Source organism: Leguminivora glycinivorella, chromosome 26 (genome assembly GCF_023078275.1).
Source record: "Leguminivora glycinivorella isolate SPB_JAAS2020 chromosome 26, LegGlyc_1.1, whole genome shotgun sequence".
Classification (NCBI taxonomy): domain Eukaryota; kingdom Metazoa; phylum Arthropoda; class Insecta; order Lepidoptera; family Tortricidae; genus Leguminivora; species Leguminivora glycinivorella.
In genome coordinates, this window is record NC_062996.1 from 349,399 (window position 1) to 361,883 (window position 12,485).

General features: G+C 38.7%; 1 protein-coding gene across 2 annotated transcripts in view; it reads right to left on the reverse strand.

Moving 5' to 3' along the window:
- LOC125240035 (myosin-7B) overlaps positions 1–12,485 on the reverse strand; it is an 89,907-nt gene that overhangs the window by 42,489 nt on the left and 34,933 nt on the right. For both annotated transcript variants that reach the window (XM_048147861.1, XM_048147862.1), the window contains exon 2: positions 7,310–8,618. In XM_048147861.1, the coding sequence (XP_048003818.1) occupies positions 7,310–8,535 (1,226 nt within the window). In that variant the 5' untranslated portion in view covers positions 8,536–8,618. The remainder of the gene's footprint in view (positions 1–7,309; positions 8,619–12,485) is intronic.

Here is a 12,485-nt window from a genome sequence, read left to right on the forward strand (position 1 = left end):
CTTTTTCTTTCATATATGTAATTTATTTCGGTTTTAATTTATATACATATTAGTGTGACTACTTTAAGACAGCACAAGTTGAAATATTTTCAATAGATTATAATTTAACTTGTGTTCATTAGAAGTATCTGATGAGTTAGAATGGAAATTAAAGACATTTAGACTACAAAGTTTGTTTACATTGTTCACAAATTCTATTGACGGCGACTTTATAAATATCTTACGACCTAGCGATATTTTTTAATGTTTGTTTCACGATATCTCCGTCGTTACTCCGATTTAGAATTTTTTTTTATTTAATGTATATGCATACAGATTGGTCCCATTTCTCTCAGAACCCAGTTCTGATGATGGGATCCTGGAGAAATCGAGGGAACTCCTCAAATCTGAAAGGCACACATATGGTGATTTTTGTGTTTTTAAGGAACAGCATGCATTTACGTACGGAACAGTGACATTTGGTGCAGTGGAACTGCTGATGATGGTCAGAACGGAACTCCTCAAATCTGAACGGCACTCTTATAGTGACTTTGGATTTTTATAAGAACAGCATGCACTTACGTCCAGGACAGTGACATTTGGTGCAGTGGAACTGCTGATGATGGTCAGAACCGAACTCCCCAAATCTGAACGGCACACTTATAGTGACTTTGGTATTTTTATAAGAACAGTATGCACTTACGTCCAGAACAGTGACATTTGGTGCAGTGGAACTGCTGATGATGGTCAGAACGGAACTCCTCAAATCTGAACGGCACGCTTATAGTGACTTTGGTATTTTTGACATTTGGTGCAGAGGAACTGCTGATGAAGGTCAGATCGGAACTCCTTATTAAATCTGAACGGCACACTTATAGTGACTTTAAGATTTAAGTTCAGAACAGTGACATTTATTTAGTTATGTTTGTTAAGAATATTGAGTTTTCAAGTCAAATTTTGTCAAGCTTCGATTTCTTATAATCGGATTCATGAGGAATTGTTGAGGAAACTCCTCAAACCTTAACGGTATATTTATACGTATATTCATTTGTGTTGCCATCAAAGAATTAAACTATTAAAAGCAGTTTTAAAAAATACCTACACATTTCTACATAATCCAACAACCGCAAGTACCTTTCACCAGAACCCCAAAGGCGGTGGTTTTTTTTTCTTAAAAATTATTAAAGAACTGGTGAGCGCCAAGCTCATTGATACTATCGGTTACCAGAGAACTGGCGGCTTTCTCTCGCAACGCATAAGCATTGCTATTCAGCGAGAGAATGTCGCCAGCATCTTTGGCACAATTTAGACATATTTTAATTTAATTGTTTTTTGTGACAAGATTCGCTTGACTGTCTATAAATAATTATAGATATTCACATAAATTTATTCCTTTAATTTAAAAAGTTGAGCATAAAAAAAATAATAAAAATACTTACTAACAATATTTGACTGGAGATAAATTTAAAGAGTGATTCAAAAGGTGTTGGCGTGATTTGCGTCAAACTGAAGGCCTTGTGACGTCAAAAAGGGCGGGAAACGCGTATTTGCAAACATATCATATTTTTAATACCTAGGTATAGGCTTTACGGCCCAGCCACGACATTGGTCTAAGCGCGGCAGCGGCGAGCGGCGGCCATACATTGAAGCGAGACACAGCGATGGGACTTTTCATTCGCACATACGTGGCTGCCGACGTCTCGCCGCTGCCGCGCTTAGACCAATGTCGTGGCTGGGCCGTTAGGTATCTAAATATATATAATTTATATAAATATATATAAGCGTTGATATGTCAGTCATGTCTGTCAGTGTCTTCTTTTTAACCCCCGACGCAAAAACGACGGGGTGTTATAAGTTTGACGTGTCTGTCTGTTTGTCTGTCTGTCTGTCTGTGTGTGTGTCTGTCTGTGGCATGTGTCTGTGGCGTAGCTCCCGAACGGATGAACCGATTTAGATTTAGTTTTTTTTTGTCTGAAAGCTGAGTTAGTCGGGAGTGTTCTTAGCCACGTTTCATGAAAATCGGTCTACTATGTCGCGGGGGGTTTTTACAAAATTTAAATTTTGTGGTTAGGTTATTTTAGCACTTACTTACCTATTTCTGTTAGAATTTTATAGATAAATAATATTAGGTACTGCCCAGAAACTTAGAACTTCATCTAAAAAAATAAAAGAAATATCCAACGCTATATCGATATCGTAAACCTAAACTGCAGTTGTTTATTTTTTCGCGCGCTTTTTTGACGTTTCAAGGGCGCCATATTTGTTTAGTCTCGCTAATGAGTGGCAACAAGGTTGGACACTTGTGCTAATTTTAACTGATGTTGACAGCTGATAAGTGGTTACCAAGCGATTTACGACTTGTAAACCAACAAAAATGTGCGAATCTCGGTTTGAGATTTAAACCAATCTAGAGACGACGTGACAGTAAGCAGGTTTACACCGTCTAGCCCGTGGTGACCCTACCATTCTATTCAATATACTCTATGACCCTACCTGCTAAGCCGTGATCCTGGGTTCGATTCCCGGTACCCGGTAAGGGCATTTATTTGTGTGAGCACAGCGCTCACGAAACGAAATGCTCGTAGATATTTATATTCTATCTCTATCGCTCGTGCGTATTGGCCCGACAGAGCCAGACTACCTTTCGCGGCTTTTCGTTTTCGTTTCGCGTCGCAGGAATGCCATTCGGCTACGGCACCCGATATTTGTTTCCGAGCCATGGATGTTTTCTATGTAGTCACAAGTGTCACAACACAAGCCTTCTTGAGCTTACCGTGGGACTCAGTCAATCTGTGTAGGAAGTCCTATAATATTTTTTTCCCCTCACTAGCTCGGAAACACGTGTTTTGTCCTTTAATACCAGCGGGTAATTTAAAAACGCATTTTATCCACTAGTGGGTAAAGTAATTTGACCTTGAATAAAGTCAAATTAACTGCTTTCAAATTTATAAAAGTAGGTGAATCCAGTAATAAAGATGATTTACCACCTGTGGAACTACTGGAAGCAGTAATAAACGCATTTTTTGCGTTGTAGTTTCCTCGCTATAGTGAGGGAAAAGTTTTGTGTTACACTCGGGTGCAAATGTATTTTACTTCTCGTGTGTTAAAAAACTCGCAAGTTCAGGATTCTATTCTCGAACCACTCGCTTCGCTCGTGGTTCAACTATAGAATCCTTTCACTTGCTCGTTTTTCAATTCCACACTCGGCGTTAAAATACAACTTTGCCCCCTTGTATAACAAATAACTATTTTTTTAGGGTAGGGTTACGGTCAGGCAGACCGAGGAAGGGATGGCGGGATGACTTGGACGCATTCTATCCACGCTGGCAGGATTACGATCGTGACAGGGTTGAGTGGAAGAAGCGAGGGGAGGCCTTTGGCGAGTGGGACACTACAATAGGCTAGTTTTTTTTTTTTTTACAAATAGTTACCTACTTGTTTACACGAGTTACTGCGCTTGCGACGAAATAGATTAAATTTATCTATCGACGAGTGACGAGATCGACATGCGACTTGATTTGCGCGTAAATACTAAAAGGGACAAGCGTTTCATACAAACATCCATACTAATATTATAAATGGGAAAGTGTGTGTGTCTGTTTGTTTGTCCGTCTTTCACGGCAAAACTGAGCGACGAATTGACGTGATTTTTTAAGTGGATATAGTTGAAGGGATGGAAAGTGACATAGGCTACTTTTTGTCTCTTTCTAACGCGAGCGAAGCCGCGGGCAAAAGCTAGTAGTCTATATTTTCATCCCTGTATAGGGGCATTTTTAGAATTTGGGACCCCCCAATTAACGAAAGTTGACTCACTGTCAGTTTTGTGACGATAATTAAGCCTCAGATGCTACTATAGGCACAGAATATATAATAGTACAAGTACAGAAGGCTCACTCCTTTGATGTTCACAAAATGCCGCCATTCTAAATTCTTACCTACATTAACAAACGGACCGCACGCGAGCAGCCAACATTGAATTTTATTGCGCTGCGCGAAGGTCGTTGCCAATGAATGGGCCGCGAACTCGCGGCCGCTGACATGTACTTGTAGCGCGGCGATAGAATTGAGGAGTGAGCCGCCCCTGCTATAGGCACTGCTGCCGTAGCCGAATGGCATTTCTGCGACGCGAAACGAAAACGAAACGCCGCGAAAGGTAGTCTCTGTCGCGCCAATACGCAAGAGCGATGAAGATAGATATCTACGAGCTTTTCGTTTCGTGAGCGTTTGTGCTATTCGGCTAAAATCGCCGTCAACAGAAATTGTCAACAATCTAAACAAACCATTCTATAAAATATCAATATTCTAGCACAATTTTATTATTTTAAAGGTTGAAGATCATAATATGATATGAATTGATTAAATAACACATGGATTTAGCCTGTATCTGATGAGTTAGAATGGAAATTAAAGACATTTTGACTACTAGGTTTGTTTACATTGTTCACAAATTCTATTGACGGCGACTTTACGTATTTTTTTTAAGTATGAATAGGTAGACGTTTGACCACAGAATATATAATAGTACAAGTACAGAAGGCTCACTCCTTTGATGTTCACAAAATGCCGCCATTCTAAATTCTTGCCTACATTAACAATTAAACGGACCGCACGCGAGCAGCCAACATTGAATTTTATTGCGCCGCGCGAAGGTCGTCGCCAATGAATGGGCCGTGAACTCGCGGCCGCTAACATGCACTTGTAGCGCGGCGATAGAATCGCGGAGTGAGCCGCCCCTGGTTTGACCACGATCACACCTGATGGTAAGTGATGATGCGGTCTACGGTGGAGCACGCTTACCTATGAGACACCAAACGCGAGTAAAGCTCGGAACACACTACGCGGACGTCCGTCGTAAAACGACCGCGACCGCGACCTATCAGTGTGCACGGAACAAAAGATCCAGCGAGCCAGATTTCAATCGGACGTCCATGCGCTCAAGGCCACGTCCGCGTCCGTCGACCGATAGTTTGCACGGTTAAGCTAGGAACACACTACGCGGACGTCCGTCGTAAATCGACCGCGGACGGGAATCTGGACAATGGAAATACACATAACCGTGCAAACTATCGGTCGACGGACGCGGACGTAAAGGTTTTTAATGAGCGCACGGACGTCCGATCAAATCTGGCTCTCTGGATGTTTTGTTCCGTGCACACTGATAGGTCGCGGTCGCGGTCAGTTTTACGACGGACGTACCGCGTAGTATGTTACTACTTTATGTGTATTTCCATTGTCCAGATTCCCGTCCGCGGTCGATTTACGACGGACGTCCGCGTAGTGTGTTCCTAGCTTTACTCGTTTTTGGTAGGACCACAGAATATATAATAGTACAAGTAGGACCAGTGCCATGCTGTTGACAATGACACCACTATTCTAAACTAACCACAAAAATTAAAATTTTGAAAAAACCCCGACCGATACATAGTGGACCGATTTTCATGGAACATGGCTAAGAACACTCCCGACTAATTAAGCTTTCAAACAAAAAATAAATAAATCAAAATCGGTTCATCCGTTCGAGAGCTACGATGCCACAGACACACACACACACAGACAGACAGACATACACACAGACATACTCAATCTTTTTATTGGTACTTGCCGCCTACCATCCAGATGTTTTCTTCGACTGGATATAAATAATTTATATGTTCGACATAAAGTACCTAATGGGTATTTTTGTACCATTGGATTCGATCGTTCCCCCTGACAATGCTTATAGGTTTTTTTTACCACTGCATCAACTGAAAAATACTTCAGTTAGGCCGGCAACAGACGAGTCTTAATTTTCATAATCTTAAAAAAAAATTGTATGCAAACTGACACTGACAGATCTGTCAGTGTCAGTTTGAACTTAGAATCAATTTGCATACAGCTTTTGCACATTTTAATTTTTTTTTAAGATTAGTTCGAAACGAATGATTTTAATCCGACTGTCTGTAACTTGTAACCGAAGACAATATTATACAATTTTTTTTTAAGATTATGAATTTTTAAGACTGTCTGTTGCCGGCCTTACTGATGAGAGTGATGAGACAGTGCCTAAGGCCTGATTTACGGCGTGCGAACTCGCATGCGATTTTAATCACATTGCGGGCTGTTGAGGTTCCATACAATTTTACACAAACATCTACTAGAAATAATACGATCGGTATGATAGCAAATCACATAAGGAAACACTAATTAGAATAAGTATGATTTTTCATTTCGAAGCACCTACTCTTTCTGATTATGTTTTTTATTTCCGCTACCCAAAGGTTGTCTGGTAGAGATCGCTCTTTAGCGATAAGACCGCCTGTTGTCTGCCTCTATTTATAATCATTTGTTTTGTCTCCGCTGTATCTTTTTTCTGTATCTCTTGCTGAGGTGTGTCAATAAAGAGTATTCTATCTATCTATCTATCTATCTATATTTAAGTAATAACTATAAATATAGACGTCTTGCTATCAACGATAAGTAAATTGTGAAAACTGAAGTCTAAGTCATAATGTTAGTTACATTATGACTAAGACTTAGGTTACTATAAAAAAATGTTTTTTTTTTTATAAGTAATCATCTCCTTATTTACATGACCATATTTACATATTTTTTTTTTATGGGATAGGAGGCAAACGAGCAGACAGGTCGCCTGATGGTAAGCGATCACCGCCGCCCATGGACACCCGAAACACCAGAGGTGTTGGAGGTGCGTTTCCGGCCTTAATTATAAAAGAAACTAACTAAACTAAGGCTAAAAAATGTTGGCTAACAACTAGGACAAATCAAATAATTTAATTGAATATTTTTCGATTTGTTCCTTTTTTTTAAGTAGTCACACTACTATATATATAAATTTAAATAGATATCATACACGAAAGAAAAAACGATAGGCCAAAGGCGATAGGAACCAGTGGGCCCTGTCGTTTTTTCTTTCGTGTATGATATCTATTCAAATGTTGGCTAAGTTAAAATAATATAAACTTTCTTATTTGGTTCGATGTTGCCAAAATAGTGTATTTGAAGATATTATATTATTTTCTTAATTGAAATAAACGTATAGTAAACGCAAAACACGACCAAGTTGCATAATATCCTAGCTATCCGCAAATAGTCGCACAGAAAGTGATTGTTAAAATAAACTACAACTATTATTATGCGTTCATTTCGCTCCACATTTCTGCTTCGGTGCATTCTATTTTAAAATAACTCAACGGCTCTAATTTAGCCCATAATCCCTTGAAATTAGGTCACTGTCAACACGAGTAAATCAATATATCTACAGAAATTATTACTTCATTTATGATTAACTAAAATTTTACTTTATAGGTGAAATTATCTTTAGAATACTCACGTGTCATCTTCTGTTTCTTCTGTGTCGTCAAATTCTACGCTAATCTCTTCTTCTTCTTCTATTATCTCTATGATTTCTTCCTCACTCTCACTGACTTCGCTCTCACTCTCACTCTTCACTACACTAGTTTCGTCATCCTGTTTATCACTATCTATGAACCCACTGTCACTATTGTCACTAGATATTCTTTTAAGTTCGTCTACAACTTTGATTGTCAATGGTTCTTCGGTTTCGTTAATGTTTATTATTGTTTTGTTTTCATTCTCGTTTCTGGATACAACTACGCCGCCTAGAAGCTCGTCATTATCTGGCAGAGAATCTTCTAGATATTCCTCGTCTTCCTCTGAAGTTAAGGATTCAAAGGATGAGTTATCGTCATCAGTTTGCTGTTCGCCGTCATCAAAAACAATATGTTTTCTAAATGTGACGCGCTTTTTTCCGCAATCGGATCTGTCATCATCTGAGCAACCTTCAGTATCAGACTTGGGCAGTTTTAAATTCGACTTCTTTTTAAATGCAGGCGATTCTTCATCTTTAGAATCTAAGCTGACTTTATCGTTTTCTTTTTCCAGAAGCTTCTCCAGTTCGCCTTTGATTTCTGTTTTGTAGTTTGTTTTGTTATCGTCGACGGTTTCGTAGACATGTTTGCTGTCGTTCGCTCCCATGTCCTTGATCTCATCAATGGTGCAGTCTATGCTGCGTGCGATCTCCCGCAGCAGTGCCTCGGCGTGGCGTTTGTCCGAGTCATCGGGCGCGTCGGAGACGTACACAAGCGACACGTGTTTCTCGGGGCGGGCGTACTTCTGCAGGACGAGCGCCTTCACGAACTCCGCGGGATCTGCGTCAGCGTCCGACCGCGCCGGGGTATTTCTGGCGACGACGTCATCCTTCAACTTCGGATCGCAATCGGACAAGCTTCGTTGCAAATTGCAGGGCGTCTCTTTCTGCGGACTGACGCGACAAGACTCGGCACGCGCGGTTTTTCTTTTGTTTTTCTTGCGTTTCCCCGCCATGAGATCGAAGATGGCGCCGACGCCTGACTTCTGGTTGTAATTCGTTTCGGGTATGAGTAGGTTCACTACATCTTTTCTGAGCGAGTCGTTCGTTGTGCTATTCTCGGGCGCCCGAGAGTCGACTGAGGTGTGTTCGGGAGCGGTGTCGGTCGGCAGTCTCCGTCGCGCCTCGGGTTCGGCCTTCCCGCCTTTCCGTTTGAATATTTTGAACATGCCGGATCGGTCCAGCGCGCTCGACGCGCGAATATTAACTGTTAGGAAACAGAATTCGCGAACACCAACATGTTATTTATGTGCTGGAAAGAAACATAGTATGCGATGTGTTGTTATTGGAATTATTTTGGCAATAATTCTGTTTCGATTACGTTTTAATGATACATATAGCTAGTTTCCATACCAACGTGGTGGTATAAAAATAGATGTCCTATGATTCATAAAGGGCCTAGAGACAGCATTTGACACTCAGCCATTATTTGATAGTCAATCAACCTTCACTTTCTGTGAATCATGTCAATAAGTGTCGTAACATTAGCAAAGGTTTTGAAATATCACTGCAATGAAATACCTTATTAAAAAAACATCCCATCTACCTATAGAATTTGTAAAAATACCTACCTACTCAGATCATTTTAGTCCACTTTGCAATTTTTGGAAATTCAGAATTCTCCTAGATACTTACATCTCCTAGGCAGGACGATGGCCGAGTCTTTAAAAAGTTACGCCCTACCATTCTGTCGTTTAGTGTCAATTTCCCCTTTTAACTCTTAACTTAGTTTTAAAAGCTAAATGTATTATTAACAAAAATATGGGTCGATAGACCTGAAATAAAGAATTTCAATTTCAATTAACTCTCACTTTGTATAGAAGTGGGACTTTGAACAGCGCTCCAAACACTCGAATTCGTTCGATAAGGGATCATCCCTAGTGTGACGTCACATATTTTGCAAATTTACACGTAGAAATTATTGAGTGAAAACGGCGGGTAGAAATCAATCTTATTTCCATTTATGTACTTAAATTATTCTTCACTCGGTTCACTCCACCAACAGGTAAAGGCTCTCGAATCTTGATACTTCAAAAACGAATGACAAAGTTTCATTTTATCTACAAGAGTGCAAAGTAATTTCATAGAAATTTTAACTTGATGTCCACAACGGGTTCCCTCTATTTGGCATAACTTTAATTGTCCGAAACGATTTTCGCATAACAGACTTCGCATAATCGATTTTCGCCGAATGTTAATTTGGCAGAAAACTTATTTGTCATAATCGAAAATAATACGAATAACACATTGTCCGAAAATAAGTTCGCATAATTCTGTTTACGCCGATTGTTTTTATGAATAAAATTAATTCGCATAATTGTATTTGGCATATTTCTTAAAATCAGAATATCCACCCATACTAAATGCTGTTAAGAGAGTCGGTTTGGTTAGGTTAGAACTGCGACCTCAAACAGTAGTTGTTAACAAAACTCGCTCTAGCGGGACTGTTGTCCAATTAGGAGTGCCACAAGGCTCAATTTTAGGTCCATTCCTGTTTTTGGTTTATATAAATGATTTGCCATGTATAGTAAAAAACTTTTGTGAAATAGTACTTTTTGCTGATGATACATCACTGCTTTTTAATGTTGACCGAAAATCTACGGATTACAATGTAATTAATAGCACGTTAGCTGATGTACTGCAGTGGTTTACTGTCAACAATTTACTTCTTAATTCTAAGAAAACCAAATGTATTCGATTCTCTCTGCCGAATGTTAAACCAATCGATACAAAAATACTTTTGAATGATGAATGCTTAGAGATGGTAGATACAACACTGTTCCTTGGCTTAACATTGGACAAAAATCTACAATGGAGTCCTCATATAAGGAAACTAGCAAGCAAATTAAGTTCAGCCGCATACGCCGTTAGGAGAATCAGGCAACTGACTAATGTTGAGACAGCTCGCCTAGTGTATCATAGTTATTTTCACAGTGTAATGTCATACGGTATTCTGGTTTGGGGCAAAGCAGCTGACATACAGACTATCTTTGTATTACAAAAGAGAGCCATTCGTTCTATTTACAACTTAGGAACACGTGAATCAGTAAGAGAACTCTTCAAAGAAATTAATATCTTAACTGTAGCTTCCCAATACATTTATGATAGTATAATTTATGTTGTTAAGAATTTAGACTGTTTCACTAAGAATTCTGATATCCATAATTATAACACTAGAAACAAAAATAAGCTTGCCATAAAGAAGTTTCGTGTCCGTAAAGTACAGAAGTCATTTGTTGGGCAATGCATTCATTTTTATAATAAGTTACCTGACACTGCTTTGAGATTACCCCTCCCAGCTCTTAAGAACTACTTAAAAAAATCATTGATGTTAAAGGCTTATTACAGAGTCGAGGACTATTTGACACACAAACATGCATGGCCCGAACCAGAAACTACAAAAAACGAATAGCAATTAAAATAATTGTATTATGTATAGAGGACACAGTTCAGATAAGAAAGCACATCAAATATTTTATATTTTATGTTGTGTAGGTAAATTACATATTTAATGATATTGAGATTCATATTATCTTTTTCTTCTGTGACAATTTGATATGTTTTCTCTGAAGAAGAACGACGTATTATTAAGCAATAATATAATTTATTGAAATTAATTTCCATAGAGTACCTAGTCTGTTCATATTCTTTGATGAATACTTTTGCATGTTAAATTGTATCTTGTTATTTAATGCATGTTAGTTATAAGATGTAATGTTTTGAAAAGAAGTTGCCCGCCGAGTTTCTTGCCGGTCCCATAGTGGATACCCCCCTCCCAACTGAGGGGGGACTGAAATCTTCTCGAGGCTGAGGCGTAGGGTTAGAGCCGGCGTAGCTTTATTTGACGTTCATATGCGCATTGTAATATGCCTACTTGAAAAATAAATATTTCATTTTCATTTTTCATTTTCAACAAATAAAACATTTTGTCAAGAATTTCGGTTAGGTTAGGTTAGAACTGCAACATTAATATAGTAGTATTACCTATGATAAAAATTCTGCGTAGTAAATTTCCACTAAACCATGTTATGCAGAAATAATTTATGCATAAAAACCATTCGGCGAATAACCTATATGCATGAAATATATTCGGACAAACAAAAATATGCCTAGACAAATTATGCGTAACTATACTATGCCATAACAGATTATGCGAAAGGTGAATTATGCCAATATAGATTATGCCAAAAAGAATTCTCGATTGTAAAATTATGCCAAAACAAGGGGAACCGTCCACAACTAGCTGTGGCTGGTAGAATAAACGTTTAAATTATGATTTTGACTCTTAAATGTTAAAAAAAATATGAATCAAACTACATTGTTTGATGTTTTGCAGTTCATATTTTCCACGTGTTGGTGTGTGAGTGACAAATTTATTTAACCTACGTGCCTTAAAACCCCCGCAACGCTCAAGATTCCACATTCTGAATTGGTCGACAAAACAATTGGTATCTTATATTTATAACCAGATGCAAAGTCGAGAATAGGTGATATTCTAGGCCATTTACAACATTTTTAGCTATACATGGCTTAGACAATTTTTTTTTTCGAGCTAAGTAATCGCTCAAATATTTTTTTTATGTTATTCAATTTTCAAATTGCTGTAGTTTAATTTTCTTTAGACACAGGCCCCGTAGCCGAATGGCATTTCTCCGACGCCAAACGAAAACGAAACGTAGTCCGGCTCTGTCGCGCCAATACGCAAGAGCGATAGATATCTACTAGCGCTTCGTTTCGTGAGCTTTTCGTGAGCGTTTGTGCCATTCGGCTACGCACCCAGATATGTCTATTTTATTTTAAGATAAGATAAAAGATAAAAGACATTTATTCATGACGCTCACAAACACGTACGTACATGTACACACAAGAATAGGACAAAAAACAGAGAACAGAACATTAAGTAAGTGCGCATCACGAAATGGACCCAACTCAGCATAATGCTAGCTGGAAGCCAGCGCTGGTCTTCCGTAGGGCCCATTCGGTGATGCCACGACAGATAACAAACACACAACAATAAAAAGAAAAAGAAAATGAAGAAAAGAGACAGAAAAAATAAAACTATTTACATAAAAAAACCAAGAATACACATAAATCACAAAAAACGGGAAAAAAGGAAAAC